Source organism: Penaeus monodon, chromosome 36 (genome assembly GCF_015228065.2).
Source record: "Penaeus monodon isolate SGIC_2016 chromosome 36, NSTDA_Pmon_1, whole genome shotgun sequence".
Taxonomy (NCBI): domain Eukaryota; kingdom Metazoa; phylum Arthropoda; class Malacostraca; order Decapoda; family Penaeidae; genus Penaeus; species Penaeus monodon.
This window is the reverse complement of record NC_051421.1, coordinates 17,477,654-17,498,242: the sequence shown is the minus strand read 5'-3', so window position 1 is coordinate 17,498,242 and position 20,589 is coordinate 17,477,654. Positions and strand designations below refer to the sequence as shown.

The window sequence follows — 20,589 nt, the reverse complement described above, 5'->3', positions numbered from 1 at the left end:
TTTTTTAATAACAGAAAAGGAGAAGATTGGGCTACAGAACATTTTTATACTCTGCACGGGCAAATTCTTAACTTCTCAATCTACATACAAAATTAGATATACACAGACTCCATAATAACCACAGCCAGAAATAATTTTCCTAATTTATAAATGGAGAACAAATGGATTGATTCCATCATAGTTCAGAAAAACCCAAATGAGGTAAATAAAACAACACCATACTGCTGTTAGTCTTATTTTAAACTGTACAGATAATGTAAATTCAGTACAAATCATTACAAATCATCTTAGGATCCATAAGATTATGCTTCAGTAATGAATGTCTTAGATGAGCTTCAATAGAGGGTGGAGGGAGCTACAGAATCTACACAGCAGAATTATATAAATAATAAATAATAAGATGATATAAGAGTTATGATACAATAATACAGTTCCTTCAACCACTCCGGAGATGGTGATACTAAATGGTTTAGTATGAACCATAATTTCTCGATGACTTAGTAAACTAAAGGGGGACAAAATGTCTATAAATCTAAATATTCTTACAACACAGCTCAGGTTGATTTAGTCACGATTAATACACAATAATGCAATGTTAATCATAACTCACCAGCACTGATCTAGTAAATTATTTGAAAAATGTCTCAAATCCACAGAAAATGTGATTAACAGGTGCATCTAATGCTGGACAAAGAAGTAACTCATTACCTCAATCTTTTGCTTTAGAAAATTAATCATACCTTACACAAATTTGCCCTTTTATATCTTACTACCAGGTTTAAATAAGAGAAAAAAATAATAATAAATAAATAAATTCCAGTCACTATTCTTAAGATTTGAAGTTCAACATCTCTGGTCAGTCCTTGTAATGAGCAGAAAGCAAAAGTGCTGGGCTGTCTCCACTCTTCTGACACGGAAGAGCTGGGAAGCGGGCAGTGGGGCGTCCCCAGTGGCTAGGGGTGTGAGATGGTCTTGTTGCAGGGCTAAATCGGTTTAAATTCAACCAGATGCGAAAAATTCTACACAAGAACCTTCAATTTTTCAAATGCACATTTCCACAGAGAAGAAGACTGCCACTGAGAAACAAAGATGATCAAGACTATGGTCCATGCACATGCTGATGAGCAAGGACCTCAGCCTCTACATAGGAGGTAGTCACAACAGTAAGTTCGTGCTATTGGAAGCCTATAAATTCTTAAAATTGCTATTGTCAGTTCATTGATGACAATTTGCACCTTTCTCCTTGGAAGGACTGGTTAAGTATTTCCTAAATAGAAATTATAATATTGTTATTTGATATTTTCTGGGGATAATTTACAAGCTAGTCACCTACAATTTACCCAACATGAGATGTGCATCTTCTATGATGGCATAAAATCATCATATACAAAGCATCCCCTATTACTGTTGGTCAGTTTTTTTTTTAATCATGAACATTATACAGTTTTTTAATATTTGAATAAAAAAGTAATATAAGCCTCAAACAATTCCTTACATTCCTAACATCACAATGAAATGGATCCAAGGATAAGGTGACATTGAAAAAGAAAAAGAAGAAGACAAAAGAAAAGAAGAAAAGGGAACTGCAGAACTGTACCACATGATAAACAAGAGATTTTCATGGAGTAGATGATTCAGGATAGAACATTTCTCATCTTATATTAAATTCTTTACCTTATATATATATATATATATATATATATATATTATATATATATATATATATATATATATATATAAAAAGAAATGTGGACCAAAAAATGAGAATAATAAAATACAATAGTGGGAAGGGTATATGCCACAAAGCATATGTAATCTAAGCATACATATACTTTCAGGAACATAAGATTTCAAGTCCCATCCTGTAAGTCATCCAGTGTGAATAATTTAGAGGGCTTTTTTTAAGTGGCACATTGGAAAGTCAACAGAACACATTGGGAATGTCACTGTTAAAAGTGTTTAAAGATGAAGAGACAGAACTTCTAACATGACTCACTTTAAAGACTATGTTTCACATGATAAGCACCATTCAGAGAGAGATAAAGAGACAGAGATGGAGAAGACTTTCTCACCAAGCATGTTTATTTTCTGTACATATATACACAAAAACCTATTTAAAGCTCGGTCAAGTCTCCAGTTTTTATCATCACCAAGCATTTACTGGATCATCACAAACAGTCACTGTTCCTCACAATGAAGCAGTATTACAGCATTAATCTTATTCCATTTATTCTCTGCACATTATAAAAATCTTTATTATATATTATGGTCTAAGTACAAGCTATCACGCAAAGGACTCCTTATTTGAGGCTTCCTCAAGGTCTTCACTGATGGCTGACATTGCTTCACTACACGGTGAATTTGGGAGCTCCAGTCTGTTAAAGAGATACAGAGGTATTATTACTCCCTTGTATTGTTATTCTCAATGTAAAAAGAGGAGGAGGAGGAGGAGGAGGAGGAGAAGGAGAAGGAGAAGGAGAAGGAGAAGGAGAAGGAGAAGGAGAAGGAGAAGGAGGAGAGGAAGAGGAGGAGGAGGAGGAGGAGGAGGAGGAGGAGGAGGAGAAGGAGAAGGAGAAGAAGAAAAAGAAGAAGAAAAAGAAGAAGAAAAAGAAGAAGAAAAGAAGAAGAAAAGAAAAAGAAAAAGAAAAAGAAAAAGAAAAAGAAAAAGAAAAAGAAAAAGAAAAAGAAAAAGAGGACGAAGAGGAAGAGACAGTAGACAATGTTGTCCATACTTTTATATCTTAATAAAAGAAAGAAAAAGGTCAGTATAATGTCAAAGAAGGAAAGAAAGAAAGAAAAAGAGAAAAAAAAGGGAAAAATATAAGATTGGTTACAACAGACTTACAAAAATAAAAAATAAATCTGGCTGATACTTTCAATATAGTTATGCTATCAGTACTACTTTAAGAATATAGAATTTAAAAGGAAAATTATATTTCCCTCTATATGATTCTTCTCACAAACTTGAAACAGGAATTTACTTTTTAAAAAATTATATATATACACATTCATATAAAATGTATAAACATATGAAGATTCATTTTAAAAAGTCTAACAATACATAATTTAAACTTGAAACAAAATTTAAGCTGGCAGCACATTCACAAAATGCTTTTACAGCCTCAGCAGCATTCATTGAGCTATCTGAAGAGCTTTCACCAAACCTAAAAATTCATCTGGCAATTATTCTACTGGACAAAATTGGGAAAAAAACAAAGGTCAGACAAAAAAGGGGGATAAAAACAATACTCTAAAAAGTATATAACAGTCTTACAAACTAATGAGAGATACACCTAGCCTTTTTCATCTTCCAAAACCAACTGAAAAAAGAAAGGAAGAAAGAGGGGCATGCATTATTCACTCTTAAAATAAAATCAAACTATAAAAAAAACAATATAAAATACCATAAGAAAAGAAAAAATGGTCTTGTATCTAGCAATCATTATCTGACATATGACATGAAACATAACTATAACTTACACAGCTTTTATAACTTTTGAATTTAAACCAGGAAAAAATAGGTAAAATATCAACTTGCATTTACAGATTTACAATAGCTCTTCCATACCTTAAAAATAATACAAAAAAAGTCTACTTTTTTTTACCCATACTCACTCCTCAGATACATACATACATATGTATGCTTCAATATCTGTATAATTGTATTTTCATGTAGTGAGTGAGTGTATGTGTAGCAAAAATGAAAGTAAGTTAGAGTAAGTATGTGCAATCATCAAAATATTAATTACATTCAAAAAGCATTTACAAGCATACTTTTATCTACAGTTTTTTCATAAAAAGCATTAGTTTTGCAAATCATAAAAGGCATAGGGTTGTTTACAGCAGGTTAGGTGCTCAAATATCTACAGGGCAAAAACCCAATCATATTAAGTATATCCACATGTCATTTTTAATTTTTAGAATCATTTTAAAATCACTTAAAAAAGTCAAAATATTATGGAATTCTTGCGCCAAGAGTAACTCAGTTTACCCTTATTTCTTTTATATTTGAATCTGACTTTCCAACATAAAAATACAGTGTAATGGAGGAAAAATAATTCCATTTCACATAAATCAGCTCTGCTAATATCTACAAAAGTGGTTTATCCACAAAATATCCACTATATCAAACAAAAAACTATTCAAAATCCTCAATATGAACACTAAGAAATGCTATTTTATGTTAGCACAAGAAACCTTTAATGTACATTATTTTATTTAGTTAAAGTGTAAGTTAAAGGTCTGATGACCTGTTTAAAAAGTAAAAATATTTTAAGACTTACAACTGACCTCCCCCTACCCCAGAACTCAATATTTAGGAATAAATTATAAACATAACCAGAAAGCAAATAATATCTTTAGTTATGCCAAATGATCATGACAGCCAAAAGTCTTCTGATATAAAACAGACATTTTGGGACCAGACTATCTAAATTTGGTCCCTACAGCCATTAAATTTGTCTGTATTTTCAAAGTAAAAATTTCTGCAAGACATGACCTAAATCTTGTCCTGGCATTATGAAAACTTACAAATTCCCATTTTTTCCCACTGCTAAATTTTGAAAGGTATGGATGTCATGTTATAATTCAGAGGACTAGCATTAATACCTGGCCATAAGAAAGGCCATGGAAAATATGCATAATATTTAAATGTCAGACTGATTTTACAATATACACTGCTATGGTATAATCCCCCCCCCCCCTCTATTCACTTGAGCACTAACTTCCCTGCTTTGGCAAAAGGAAATGCCACAATGCCCACTATTTTTCCCAATTACCTGTCAAGCTGCTGCACTTCTGAAGGAGGAGTGCGAAGCGTAGAATTGGAGGAGGACCTCTGTTGCCTCAAGGACGCAGTCAGATAAGAACTCAAGCTGCCGTCGCTGTCGCTGTCACTAGAAACAAAGAAGTATGGTCCAAGGAGGCAAAAACACAAGGGCCCAAGCCAGGCACCAGACTCAAGCCGTAGGGCAGGTAAGGCACGCAAGCTTTGTTAATAACACGCAAAAGCTACTCACAATATACCCAGCCAAGGAAAACTGTGGAGAAAATCTGGTGAATTTCATAGGAATCTGGTCGGGATACGGGACAGGTTGTTACTAAGGCTTTGCTAATGTAAAATTATGCACAAGGTCTAAATCATATTAGCAGATAGTCTGTACATGAGCACTATTATGCCAATCCTATTGCTTTTCATTCTATGGTAATACATTAATCATCTTAATTCATGCTATAATAATACAGAGTGGGCCATCATTTGGAATGTGGTTAGACATGAAGCATTTTATGAGATAAAAATCACTGTTTTCTGTTAATGTTTGGCATGAAAGCATGCAGGACATACAAAGGTGAGGAGGTTAAAAGAATGAGAAGTGTGGGCAACTTTCTTATTATGAAGGAAAGGAAATCAAGATTGCCCAGGCGTGAAGCAGTGAATTTGGTAGAGTCATGTTCCCTGTGCTGCCAAAGGCCGGCAGCCAAGAAATTCTGCCTAGAAGAAATCCTGTCCCAATGACTGGGAGTTGTAGCTTGGTACCGCTATTCTTGGAAGTGCAGTTACCTGTCGGATAGGTCGGAGTCGGAGTCAGAAATGTCACCCTGGATGGCCTGTTGGAGGTCTTCAATCCTTTTGAATGCCAACTTCAGGTCACTCTTAAGGGTAATGACTTCGGAGTCTGAAAGTTCTAACTGCTTCTCCAACTCATTCTTCTTGTTGACAGCATCAGTATGTCTCTGCTGCAAGGTTGAAAGGTCCTCCTTGGACTCACGTAACTGCCTTCCAAGTCTCTTACTCTGGTCCTGAGCCTGACTCTCCTTGAGCCGCGCTGAATCACATTCACTCGTCAGTCGTTCAATCTGGTCCTTCAACCGCCCTATTTGACTCTGTAACACAAATGTGGCTGTTAATCAAAACTCTACTTCAGGTAGATAAACTTTACAGCATCAGTTACAGATTTCACACACTTTTTTCTTTGTTGATTCACAGAATAAAGAGAAAAATCTTTACTCAAAACTAACCTCTAATCTCTGCCTGGTAGTCTGCTCAAGCTCTAGTTTAGACTCAACCTCCTTGATCTTCATCTCAAGACGGCGCTGAGTGTGGATGTTTGCTGTCTCTCCTTCTAATACCTCTACTTTGCTGGTCAATTCCAGCATTCTCTCCTGAAGAACCTGCATACCAGAAATATGTATTTACAGTACCTACAGTAATAAAATTCAAAGTAGTTTCAATCTATTGAAAACCTCCTCAAGAGGAATACATAGGATAACCAATATAAACATTATACTTGAATTTCTCAAAGCTATTGGTTATGCTATTAGACCATAAAACACGAATGTATAAAAAGAATCCACATGTAGTATGAGTATGGAAATGAAAAAGAAAAAGAAATACAAAAATAATAAATACATATCAATTCTGTTCCATTAAAAGAATTTATATCTGCCCTATTATGTTAAAAGGAAATCCTAATATATTCTTATCCAACTTACAACAAAGCCTACATGGCACAATTATCACATACCTGTTTACTGTGTTCTAGTTCTGCAATTTGCTGTGACTGTTCTGAGAGCGTGATCTGGTCTACAGACAGCTGAGATACAACAGCCTTATATTTCTTCATTACCTCAGCCACCTCTTCTTCACTCTCTTCCAGCTGAATTAAAAAATAAAAAAAATGTTGATTTTATCATACATCACCAATGTTAAAATTGAAAGAACATAAAATTATAGTGTGCAAAAGACACTGCTATCCTCACTAACCTGTGTTTGCAACTCAGCCTTTTCTTTGCACATTCTGGCACACTTATCCTCTGATTCATTCTTATATCTCAAGGCTTCTTCCAGTTGGGAGTTGATTTCTGAGAGATCTGACTCAGCTGATTGACGAGCCTTGATAGCTGCAGTCTTGGCAAATTCTGCATCTTCCAACTGAAAAGAGATAATTGTTGTACTTTTTTTTTATCATGAAATGCAATTACTCACTTCTGTCACTAGCCTTTTCTAGTTATATTTCATTATTGCAAAAATGCGTAAACTCAGAACTGATCCTCTCTGTCCTGTGGGCAGTGAAATCTGAGATTTGTGATTTGCTGAAATAAATCTGATTTTGATATGGATGATGGGTGTGTATAAATAAATAAAAACAATATGTAAAAAACAAAAGCACTATCCCCATCTCAAAAAGTAATTGAAGTTACCTGTGTTTTCAGTTGTCTAACGAGAACCTTGTGACTGCCCTCAGACTGCGCCTTCTCAAGCATAGTCTGTGTATCACGTAACAAAACCTTAGTCTTCTTAAGTTCCTTCTTAAGCTTGTGCACATAGTCTTCATCAACATGGGTGATGGTGCGGTCTTGTAAGTCAGCTATGCGCCTTTCCAGTTCATGTTTCTCACGCACCAACAAAGTTCTCTCTTCGTGTTCGTTCTCCAGCTGTGCTTCCAATGCTACAAAATTGATTGGATCATTTAAAATTCACAATCATGTATGTTTTATCAAAGGCAACTTAAAAATAATCTACCTGTTTACATTCTTGAACACCATAGAAAATAACAAATCATATTTCATACCAAATTTAGCCACTCCTTACAATATGAGACAATTTAGTTCCTAAAACTATTTTTTGTAAGCAGAAAATAACATAATCAAATATCATACTCATGTCACAAAAATAATATAAAGAGGGGACATTAAATATATAGAACTGTTACCAAGTAAGATATCATGTAAGCAATCTTATAGCTATGATTTTTGAATCAGCTGCCTTGGAGAACACTCCTGGTGAAGGCCATAAGAAATCCATACTGAGCAAAAAACACAATGGATATCCTGTTCTGAGTTGGGTAGTAAAACTTGCAATGTTTTACATAACTCCTAGCAAAAGTGAAAGTACCAATCCTAATCTTTATACCCTCAAAAGTGTGAAAGGTAAAGATGCAGAGGAAATCAAATTTGACATGCCCTGCATAGGATCTTAGCAATGCTAGGGTTCAGACTCCTATGAGTGGAATGTAAGATTTCCTATAGTCTCTTGCTCTATTTTTCCCCATGGATAAGACCCTTATGCATACCTTTTACTTTCTTTTGAGCAGCTATTCTGACTTCCTCAAGTTCTTCTTCTCTCTGGGCCATCTCACGGCGATTCTCCTTCCTCATTTGCTCTATGCTCATTTCTAATCGCACCTTTGCGCCCTCTAGCATTTGCACCTGCCCTGCTAAGTCATCTAGCTCCTCCTCCTGTTGATAAAGCATTCATTAAATACACAAAAACTAAATAAAATACATTCACCATTATATTTAAAATCCTACAGGCCATTTATCAGTGTGCTTTAGTTTCTTTGACCAGACAGAAGCAAAGAGCAACAAACCTGATCTTTGATGCGCATCTCCAGGTCATGCTTGGCCTTCTTCAATGTTGCAATCTCCTCCTCAGTCTTCCCTGTGAAGTTCAGGTCCTCAATCTCCCTGTTAAGGGATGCAACTTTCTCTTCCTTCAGCTCCAACTCCAGCTTCAGGGTCTGGCAAGAAAAAGGTGGATGGTGAACATTATGTTTACTGCAAATTTTACAAGATACCAAAACTTACAGCCATATTCATGTCTTAAAGAAGGTCTAACCATCTGAATGCTTTCAAACATATCCTCCCTTAACTGGTTTCGCATATGTCAAACCACATTACACCTACTTATTCCACTTGCCATTGTAGAAAGAAATTACTTATCACTCACACAATTTAATGGAATTCCAGTCAGTGATCTGATAGCTTCATAATCATTGCACTTCTAAGTAACAGCCAAACATTTCATGGCAATATTCTATAAACACAAGACATTATATCTATAATACAAAATAATGTAAAAAAAATTCTGTAAGTAAGCCTTCAATTCAAAAACTTACATCTACCTGGAGGGAAAAAGTGAAAACCATTCCCATGAGGATAAAAGGAAAATACTATGGTCCTTAATTGTCTCTTTTCTCAAAGAAAACTAATCAAAACATATACACAAGTATGCCACATCTCATCTCATATATCGTATGCTGATCATATTGCCTAATTGTACTTTGTTGTCAGTTCAACAAATTCTTACTTTTAATGAAGATGGTGATGTATATTGTACATATTTAACCCAGAGACTATGTGTCAAGTATGATCTTAAACAGGAACTGGGTATAACTTGTAACATTCCTTCTTGTTAAGTGCCATAAAATTTGATGACATCTTAGGATTATTTTTAACAGATTTTAAGTTTACCTATCTGTTTAAATGTTATGTGTGTTATATTCCTGTAACATTTTCCATTGACAAAAATTATTAATCAAAAAATTCCATTCACACCATTGTTGACTGATTTTCTTGTCATCTCTGTCGTGAGGTAACAAACCCACTGTTCCTAATGTACTGTTTTCACCTGATCCCCAGAACCACCCTATGTAATATAAGCACATGGGAATCTTATAACAGGTTCACCTTCCTAGCCAAGGTGACTTTGCCAGGTCAGGTCAACCATTGTAATCTGATCGGGTGTAGCTGGTGAATGTTACCAGGTCAGGTTAATAACCAGTCTCTCGGGTTCGGGACTATCTTACAATAGCCTTTAATTGCGGTCCAAAAGTTCATCGAAATGTTTAATTAAACGTCGAATAGGAGGCATGGGAACTCCCAACGAACCGCATTCATTAACATGATAAATGTGTTCACCTGCTGTTGCCAGAATCTCTTGACGGCGGCATTCCTGACGGGCGTCGAGTATCTTTGGGAGGTCTGGTCCCTCAGGATGGAACAGTCTAACGGGTCCTCGAGTCCCCTAACACCGCTTTCCTGACCCGGCGACGTTGCCTCGGCGGGCGGAGGGGCAGGGGCCGGGGGGAGGGCCTCTATGGGTGTCACGTCGCCGTCCACGGTGCAGTCCAGCGAGGGCGGCCGCGGCTCGGCCCTCTTCTCGACGCAGCCGTTGGAGCCGCGGTTCTCCGCAGCCGAGAACTGGTTGAAGACGTCATTGGAAAGTTTCCGGAGCGCGGTCGTTCGCGGAATGTCCTGCGTCGGGGACAGAACCTCCTTGGTGCCCTTGACGCCCAGGCCCTCCCACTGGGCGATGCGCTGTCGCACGCGCTCCCTCGCCTCCACACTCACGCGTTTCTCTTTCATGGTTTCCCTTGGCGCTCGAGTGTTTTCCGGGCAATAAACAGTCGTACTTTCTCTTTCTCTCGAAACCGCTCACTCTATTCCGCCGGCAGTTCAGTTCATTGTTTGCTGTGGGGTTTCTATCCTCACGGCAGGAAATATGGTATACTTAATTCAATTTCCCTTCCCAGTATTTGACGCTAGATATTGGAAACGAAGATGTTGCCTGAGATACACGAAAAAATTATCCCAAAGCGTGGCAGGACAGCTTGTTCCCAATAAGGGATTGGTTGCTTACGTCAGAATTCTTAAGGAACCTGCTACTCCTGCTTTCTAGAACTGACTTCAAGATCAAGACCGACGACCAAGCCCCTAAAAATCTTCATGAATTCCCTCCCAAAAAGAATAGAAAAAAACACTGACCGACTCCCCTTCACTCGAAAACACACATAAACGAAACACGCCGACAATAAAAGCGTGTTCGGGAGGCATACAAATGACCCGGACAGGCACTTGCTATGGTGTTGCCGTCCTTACTCGAGCGGCATCTCTGCTCGCATGCTTCCCAGCTCTGCACGCTGGGCCAAGGCTTATCACCGCGCATACAAAAGACGTCGAGACTGTGTCGAAATAACGCCACCAAGTCAGATGAATTGACAAAACAGATTGGCGCACTGCACACGAATATCACTGTCACATGAAAGTCATCCTTTATAGGTTAACATTCACACTGATAACACGGATTTAATCTCAGTAAAATTCACTACAGGTTGTTCCAGATGTGTATCTAGACCTGGAGAGGAGGATTCCTTGGAGACACCGTCCATACCCATCGCAGGTCCTCACATCAGGTAGGCCTTGTACCACTCACAAACCCCTTAGGCTACAGAAAAAAAAACATTCCACCGAACTCCCGTATAACAATGTCGCTTTCTACAGACGGCACAACGCAATCGAAATCATCACCCTCGACACTTTTTTTTTTTTTTTTTTTACATTCACTGAAAACGAAACAGGCGCCGAAGGCAGAAAAGCGCAGCACATACGAACTCTGCCGCTTCTATGACCACACTGACTCGGTTTCGTCTGACCTGCAGAAAACGGGAGGCGGGAGGTCGGAGCGCAGTTGGCAAGCATCAGCCTTTGCGAGCTTTTAAACATTTTTATTGACTAAACCTTCTTCCTAATAACTAAAATAGAAAAACAATTACCCATATGGCATAATAATAAGCCTCATTCTACCTTTAAAAGAAAGGAAACGATTTGTAATTAGCAGAACAGAGAACGCGGTGGCAACTCTTCCATAACAGTACCAGTCCCCGTAGGAACCCGACTGATTCATGTGTCTCCCTATCGCATCTCGCCCATACCTTTTCTCCGAGGGACCTACAGCCCTCCTTGAACTTAAGTTTTATGCATGAATGTTTAAGGATAAAACCTTAAAAAACGAATACGCAAGAGGGGGGGGGATTCCCCACAGCTCTGCTTGACATTTCGCTTCGATCAATATTCGGCGCAAAAACCGCCAGTTTCACAAAACATCAAATTTACAATATACTTGTAATCACTATGCTACAAGAAGAGAAAAACAAACGAACAGATATCTGCCGGCAAAATGGGTCTCATAATACGCCCGGCACAAATACAGGCCTCATACCACTTTCGGCCAATCGAACTTAGGAAAATCGCATTAGCTTTCTTTTGGCAACATAAGACTCATTTAAGCTTATCAGAGACTCTAATATGGGCGTAGGATGCTCGCCCGCATTTCCCCTGAAGGGTGTAGGGGGAAGGAGGGAGGACGGGAGGGGTAGGGGGATGGGCAAATAGAGCACTAGCCTACCCATGGACCTTACACCTCACTAACCTCACCTGTGACAGCTGTACTGCGCTTGCCCAATTTGGGTGTAAGCCCTTTAAATAGCTAAGGAAAAGAAGAGAAAGGTAAAGGAAAAGGAAATTTAATTACGTTGTTTAGTCATTTAGTTCTCTATGTTCCATTCCATCCGCTGTAACGGCTTGGCTACAGCTTATTCTCAACTTGGTAGAAACTAGATGTATTTTTCTTTCCTTTTCATTTTTCGACACTCATTTTGCAAATTCCGCAACGCCAAAAACAAAAACAAAAATACAACAATAAAACAGCACCACGTTCTATAGCGACAGAAAACAAGCCATTTTGCAAAAACGTCCCGCACAGATCATATTGCAGAGAAAACCACGAATCTCATTACCGGCCAAGGTTACTTACTCTCCCCTCCCCCCACACCAGGCAGTGCCACCGGAAGTGACCGAGGCACGTGGTTCTCAGGGTCATCAAGAAAGGTGTGCGCGCGATGATCCTTTTTTAACACCTGCTCTATGGATTACTTGGATCGTATCCTAATCCAATCCTTGTGTTAAGCAAATTAGTGCACAGGGGTCTTTCGATAAGGCTTTCTTACCTGTATTGTTTTAGAAATGTATTAGCGCCCTTAAGCAAATGTTGAAATCTTATCCGGTTTTATCCTGCATCATATATCTTCGCAACAAAAACTCATACCACAAAGAATTTCATATCTACATTCGGTCTTTCTTCCATCTCACGCACCACGTCACCATCAAAAGCTAAAAACAAAAACACATCATCCCATAATTAACACGAAGCCCCATCGCCTTTCCTGGCCCCGAGCCTTCCCCCGCCCGCCCGCCCGCCCCGGCCCCGTCGTGTGGTCGGTCAGCCTATCATGTTTTAACCTTGGCCGGCGCTCCGAGTGTCGGGCAGGTGCGCTGAGCTCTCGCGGCTGCTTCCCTGGTGTGCTTCCCTTGACACTCTTGCACGCTGCACGGTGATCCCTCTTACGCCACATTTTCTGGGAAATCGCCACCTCTTGCTAGAGGATTTACGTGGAGGCGTCCGTCCGCGGTCTCTCTGTTCTCCGCCGTTGGTGAGAAAGGAATCATGCATGCTTTGTTATGCCGATGTGTTTCCTCCCTCGCTCGACCTCTTTTTACAAACCGGATGAACACAATATTTCCGATGCTATGAACAGGAAACAGGAGAAAACATACTGTAGCAAACATGTGTCGAAACTAGAATCTAGCGAGTTCCGGGCCTCCCGATTCTATCATTATCATTTCCCAGCCAACTTTCCCCGAGATCACCGGAAACGCCAGCATCCACCCGGCGTTGGATTACTACTCCATGAACCTCTACAAAAAGCGCGGATAATAAGAGTGGGAAAGGCGGACGAAAACCGAGACACAAGAAAACTAGCTATTTGTGACCGCCACCGCCGACGCAGACCGATTTCAACCGCCATTGTGACGGGAATTCTCCCTCGAGACTTCGATTCTCGCCTTTTATTTATCTTCTCGGAAACCAAGTCGTTTTCATCATTTGCATTTTACACATGACTCTCTGCCATTGGTGTGCAGGCACGGGAGAGAGAAAGAGTCAGAAAAAGAGAGAAAGAGAAAGAAAGGCAAGACCGACCGACCGATTAAAGAGCACGAGAGGCGTCGTCGCTTATGTTGCCACAACTAAGGTCTATACAAGTACAAGTATATAAACAGACCTTGACCGCAACTGGACGCGAAGTCACCATTGACGGAGCGGACCGCCAGTCGTACCAAGCCACCACGACCTTGCCTTCGACCCAGACACGACGACCTCCTAACAGTATCTCTCCTTAGCTACCTCTCACGGAGGCCATCATCATCTTCATTCTTCCACGTAAATCACCCTGCCCGCGTAAAAGATGATGCTTTTATAATCCCCCCAATCGCCCTATATGGATCACAGACACGCCGAAACAATTATGTTCTCCGGAGCGCGAGCATGTTCCGCGCCCGCCGGCCCTGGTTTTATGGCCGCGCTCCGGCACGTCTTCCGCCATTCATTCAAGGATCGTCACCTGTAGGACTCGGCTCGCACTGTATTTAGTCGCCATTAAAAAAGAAAAAGAAGAAAAATAACTGTTTTTTTTACGAAAAATAGCAAGAGCTTCGAGAGGTTACCGGTGTTTTAAGTACAAGGGAGAGAATCGCGTAAATTGTTTATGGCTCGCGGCGAAGTATTACAAACTGTTACGATTTCAGAAATCTGCTTGATTACTAAATCAATCCGAGATAATTAGGAGTCTGGCCCTAGCAAGAACGGTGCAAAGACATCCGTTTTATTAATCAAGGACAAAGCAACATTAATCTGATTCGCATTATCTAAATATCAGGAGCTTGCTGGCCGAGAGGATGGACGTACAGACACACATCCCTCCCCCAACACACATCCCACCCCACCCGACGCCCACACACACGCCCAACACATCTACCGTAAGGATTTACAGTTGTGTGCCCCGCTGCGTCGCCACTCACCCCTTCGTCACGCCCGGCGTTTCGCACACAACTACAGCGGCGCCCTCGGGGTGTTGTTCCTCGGAAGAAGTACTGCCGACGTTGCTGCCTTATCACTGAATGTCGCGAGAAACCGGAAAAGCAGTACGTAATAAATCCGCATGCGCTGACGGTTTTATCAGCTGGAGATAAGGGCCGCCCTTTTTTATTCTTATAATTCTCTCTGATTTCTTTTACCTCTCTTTTCATCTATTAATTTCTTAAACTCCCCAACGCCTTTCACATTTGTCATTATTCTTTTCGTACCATTTCTTTGAAATCTTTTTTATTCATTTAGTATTATTTCATTAATACTCAACATTCTTCCACATTTCATATCATTCTTTTCAATCTCGTTCCTCTAAAAATGACATTCACTTCATCTGGAAAGTCAAAAAAGCAGTTTTATTACCTTTTATTCCCTTCCCCAAAGTCGGTCTAATAAATCTAACTGTCGGTCCGTTACCATCTTGCACAGCGCCCGTAATCAAATGAATATGTAATTTGTCAGAGAAGTGAAAAAAACTCACCGGGTGTCGAGGTTCCGTAAGAACAATACCGCTGGAGAACCGTTAAAAACGATAAGATATAAACTTGCATAAAATACATCAACAGGTGTAAAATGCTCAGCGACAGCAGAAAAGAGGGAGGGAGGGAGGGAGGGGATGAGAAGAGGAAGAGGAAGAGGAAAAGGAAGAAGAAGAGGAAGAGGAAGAGGAAAAGGAAGAAGAAGACGAAGAAGAAGGAGAAGGAGAAAGAAAAGAAGAAGGAGAAAGAAAAGGAGAAGGAGAAGGAGGGAGGGAATGAGGGGCAGCGTGAGAAGGAGAAGGAGAAGGAGAAGGAGAAGGAGAAGAGGGAGGGAGGGAGGGAGGGAGGGAGGGAGGGAGGGAGGGAGGGGGGGGAGGGAGGGAGGAGGGAGGGAGGAGGAGGGAGGGAGAGGGAGAATGGGGAGGGGGAGGGAGAATGAGGGAGGGGGAGGGAGGGATGGAGAGAGAGAGAGAGAGAGAGAGAGAGAGAGAGAGAGAGAGAGAGAGAGAGAGAGAGAGAGAGAGAGAGAGAGAGAGAGAGAGAGAATAACCCTCCCTGTAAACAACATTTCCAAATCGCCAAATAACAACCACCCGGGTTCATGCACCACCGTTACCGTCACCGAATCGAGAGAGAATTATACACCGAGCGCAGCAGGGATCTGGCTTTAAGAATTAGCTAGATATTCCCCGAAAAAGGTTCTTGGGGTAATTTTTGGCTGACAGACGAAAAACATAATTACAAATCTTCGCTGAAAAATGCCCCTGATCCAAGCCATTTCTAAGCAATATATTAAGACAGTTCTAACAGTCTAGTAGAGGAGGAGGAGGAGGAGGAGAGGGAGGGGGACTCTTAAGCAGCAAGGTCCCTCCATTCATGCCTGAGAGCACCCCCCCCCTCCGGCCAGCGTCCGAGCAGATGTCCCAAACCCGCTCCGCCACCTGTCTCGGACGCCAGAATCACACACCCCATAATGATTGAAAGAAAAAAAGAAAACAATGACCACGGGCTTTATTTTGCTGTCATAAATCGCGTGCAAGTCCAGGTGGTGGATGGAGTGCCACGTCCCCGCATGGCGTGGCATCCCGGCGGCGCATTACAGCTCGTTCGGGGCGGCCGGCTGTCTCGCCCTCTTCTGCTTAACGTCGTGTGATCCGAGTAGGAATTAGCAGAAAATCTTAGACAGTTGCGAAAGCCGATGTAATCCTCCCTCTCCCCCCTCGCCCCTTTTCATAGAGAGAAAAAAAGAAGAAAAAAGAAAGAGATCGATGTCCTTCCGTCACGCCATCGCTCCAGCCCTGACATTTTTCCTCTCTTTTTTCCCTTCCACCTTCTTACTCCGCAGCTAAAATCCTAAAAAAAAATCAATAATCATAATGAGAGAAACAAAAAAACAACAACATAGAAACCCCCAGCCGCACCTTACACAGTCTCTCCTTCATCGCGGTGGCCCTGTATGGCACCGCTGCCCACCGCAACTACTGATCCATGGCACACCTCCCCACCGTGCCCCCCCACCCCATCCCTTTGCCTTGAACACCACCGCAAGAAAACATTCACCACTTTAACCACTGAATGCTGCTCCGGTCTCTCTCTCTACCCCTCCCACAGTCCGCACAATGACGCATTCGGTCCCCACTGTCATTTGTTTGTGCAGATTTTGGGTTGTTTGTGCGGATATGTCGTGCCCGAGAGTCGTGCGACAAGTGTACTTCGGTTGGTTCTTGTTTACAAAGGCGGTTTCACTGCCAAATATGCGGCGTAAATTACAAATGAGTATTATTTCGATTAAAAAGGAATTTATACCAGCCAAAAGTTTAACTGCGTATAAACTGCGTTAATACTTGTCTACAATCAACTATAGTTTCAAAACGAAATATACCTTCCCTTCACACCCCCAATAAAAAGAAAGAAAGAAAGAAAACGAAAAAAGAAAACAGAAAAAAATAGAGTAAAACTGAAGCAGAAATTATTTCGGACTCATGAACTCCTTGACTTGATTCTGCCTCAGGAAATTCGTCAGTTTCCTCGCCACACTCGTCCGGGAGCCGCGCTGCGCCGCAACCTTGGGAACATGCAACACTTACGTGGCTGGAGGGAGAGAGGCAGAGGGAGAGGAAGGGGGGGTAGTGAGAGAGAGAGAGAGAGAGAGAGAGAGAGAGAGAGAGAGAGAGAGAGAGAGAAAGAGAGAAAGAGAGAGAACGAGAGGAGAAAGAGAGAGAGAGAAAGAGAGAGATACAGAGGAGAAAGAGAGAGACACATAGGAGAAAGAGAGAGATACAGAGGAGAAAGAGAGAGATACAGAGGAGAAAGAGAGAGATACAGAGGAGAAAGAGAGAGATACAGAGGAGAAAGAGAGAGAGAAAGATACAGATAGAGAGAATGGGAGTGACAACAAACAAGACACATAGAGAAGGAGAGAAAGAGAAACAGAAATACTCGCTCGACACAGAGGCAGACAAAGAAAGCGATCAAGGCAGACACAGAGAGAAAATGAGCGAACACATGAGCACATTAAGGGCAACGGACGACACAGCAGAGTTCATGACACCAATGGCCCCGACACGACATGAGGCCGTAGAGAACAAGACTTCCCCTGTTCGGTGCCATTATTATGAGGCGCCAAAAACCCGTGTCGGTCACCCTACCGCCAGACCTCTTGCCGTGAGTTACGCTTCCCGACGGATGCACTGGCAGAGTGAAGAGGGGCGGGCCTTCAGGTGCTTGCAAATCTTTTTTTCTTCTTTGCTTGCGTGAGTGCGTTTGAGTGAGAAAGAGAGAGAGGGCGCGTGTTCGTTTGTGTGCGTGTGTGTGTTTGCTTGCTTACCTGCTTGCGTAGGTGCTCTGAATTCACCCAATTCATCTGTATGTTTCATTTAATTGGTCCTCCTACATCCTTAAACTTGTCTGCGGTCATGACCACGTGTCCTACCCCCCTTCACTCCCTTCCCCACCTCCCTTCCCCGCCCGCAGAACCGCACTTCCGGCCGCCGACGTCACGGCAAAACGTCACCGTCGCTTTGTACTTGTTTAGCGGAGCACGGATGCGAGTGCTTGGGCGGCGCGGGCGCCTTCGCCGCAGCTAACTCGACAAGAAAAATTTCGTATTTGCGTGTATATTCATCACCGAATTTTCCAGTCCTTCGCTTCCGCTCTTGACGCCTGGACACGGCCGGAGGAGGTCGGGCGTGGCTCTATGCCCCTCCAGGTAAAGTGCGGCCTCTCCTTGCACGCTCTACCTGGACCCGCCTAGACCCCTTTAATTAGTCCGTGCCAAGCTTACCTGCCTTGAGCGGCGCCCCCTCCCCTGGGCAATGAGGGGCTACTCCACCGCCACCGCTATTTGGGCGGGCAAGAGGGTCAGCCCTCCCCAGAACGGCGGCGCGGGAACGGCACAGACGCTTCCTACGAACTACCCCGCCTCGGTCTCGCACAGGAAGGGGCGACAAAACGCTCAGTATTCTAGTACTTACATAAATGCCATTACCCCCCACTCTTTATATACCACAGTCTACCATTATCTACCGCTATTTACCGAGTTATCTACCACCATCCCTTACCAAGATCGCAACCAGCACCCACCACGAAGCCAAGCAACCAAACAACAACTCATCAAGCCCACCTGACAACAACCATTCCAACCTCTCCCCCATACACGGCACTATCTCTCTCTCTCTCCCACGTGACTCCCACACAACCTCAGCTCAGAGATAACAAGGGACTGATAAATCATAATTAATCCAGGTCATCAACGTACACCTACCTATCTTGTTTTTGTTTACTATCCGTTATCATGGTCTACCTGCGAGGGAGCGAGAGAAGGAGAGCGGGAAGCGGATGGTGGGACAAGATAAAAGGAAGATAACGGACGGAAGAAAATGGAAGGCAGAAGATGGAAGATAGAAAAAGGAAGAAGATAGAAGATGGAAGGATGAAGAAACCATTCAACGAAAAATGATGGACATAAAGAGGAACTAAAACAGGATGACAGAGGAAATGGAAAAACACAGATAATTAGAATGGAAGAAGCAGATAAAAATAATAATGGAGGTCACACGTAGTAAACATGATGAGAAAGCCAAAAGAAACAGAATAAATGAACAAGCAAAGTCGTAAAACCACAATAAAAACGGAGAAGCAGGACGACTCCAAGAAATAAAAACTACAAGAACCCCAGGGACGAGGCGCGGGACCAGCGCCGCCAACGTCCCGGGACAGGATCTCGGGGAGAAAACGGCCGCTCGGCTTAACCCACAGAGAAAGGGCTAATGCAGATGATAATCGAACAGACAATGCAGTGTCAAAAGAGACAGACGATCGAGTGTCAAAAGAAATAGACGAGCAGACGACGACCGAGTGTGTCAAAAGAGATAAGCGACGAGTGTCAACAGTGAGAAAAGGACGACCGAGTGTCAACAGAGAAAAAAATTCGGTGTGACAAAAGAAAAGACAGAGGCTTGGATGTCAAAGCAGACAGAGAGACGATCGAGTGTCTCACAACAGACAAACCAACAGACAATCACAAGTATGAACACTCCTCCACCCATCCCCTCCTTCGGCCACCCACCCTCCCCTCCACCCCACCCGTCATCGCCTGCTTTAATACTCTCTCGATTTCCAGGTGTCGAGTTCCCCCGAGCCGACCTTGCGAGCGCGGATCTCTTACGCCCTCAACTAGTTGAACATCAATATCTAGATCGCCCAAGGAAAACGGGGAGACGATGGGCCGAGAGGGAGAGAGAGGGAGAGAGAGGGAGAGAGAGGGAGGGAGAGGGAGGGAGAGGGAGAGAGAGAGAGAGAGAGAGAGAGAGAGAGAGAGAGAGAGAGAGAGAGAGAAAAGAGAGAGAAGAGAGAGAGAGAGAGAGAGAGAGAGAGGAGAAGAAAGAGAGGAGAGAGAGAGAGCAGAGGAGAGAGAGAGAAAGAGAGGAAGAGAGAGAGAGGGAGAGAGGTAAGAGAGAGAGAGGATAGAGTGAGAGAGAGGATAAGGAGAGAGAGAGAGAGAGGAAAGAGAGAGAGGAGGAGGAGGAGAGGAGAAGAGAGAGAGGAGAGAGAGAGAGGAAGAGAGAGAGAAGAGAGAGAGAGAGGAAGAAGAGAGAGAGAGAGAGAGAGAGAGGAGAGAGAGAGAGAGGAGAGAGGAGAGGAGGAGAGAGAGAGAGAGAGAGAGAGAGAGGAAGGAAGAGAGAGAGAGAGGGAAGAAGAGAGAAGAGGAGAGGAGAGAGAGAAGAGAGAGAGAGGAGAGAGAGAGGAAGAGGAGGGAGGAAGAAGGGAAGGAAGAAGGGTAAGAGAGGAAGGAAAGAAAGACGAAGAGAGAGAGAGGGAAGAGAGAAGAGAGGGAGAGGAAAAATGAGGAAGAAAGGAAGAAGAAGAAAGGGAAGAAAAAGGAAGAGAAGAGAAGAAGAAAAAAAGGAAGAGAAAGAGAAGAAAGAGAAAGAGAGAGAGAGAAACCATGCACCCCCAACACAAGAAACAAGAGAAAGAGGAAAGAGAGAGGAGGGGGTAGAGGAGAAGAGACGGAGAGGACGAAAAGAGAGAGGGAGAAGGAGGCAAAAAGAGAGAAAAAAAAAAAAT

The 20,589-nt window shown here is 42.3% G+C and overlaps 1 protein-coding gene across 1 annotated transcript in view; it reads right to left on the bottom strand.

Moving 5' to 3' along the window:
• Positions 1-2,054: 2,054 nt before the first annotated feature.
• Positions 2,055-20,589, bottom strand: part of LOC119595821 (unconventional myosin-XVIIIa-like) — a gene marked incomplete in the record, with an annotated part of 169,007 nt that continues 150,472 nt past the window's right edge. Inside the window, 9 exon segments of the mRNA XM_037944998.1 lie at positions 2,055-2,375; positions 4,779-4,895; positions 5,561-5,883; positions 6,019-6,171; positions 6,525-6,656; positions 6,764-6,931; positions 7,201-7,448; positions 8,073-8,238; positions 8,370-8,519. Of these exon segments, the coding sequence (XP_037800926.1) occupies positions 2,285-2,375; positions 4,779-4,895; positions 5,561-5,883; positions 6,019-6,171; positions 6,525-6,656; positions 6,764-6,931; positions 7,201-7,448; positions 8,073-8,238; positions 8,370-8,519 (1,548 nt within the window).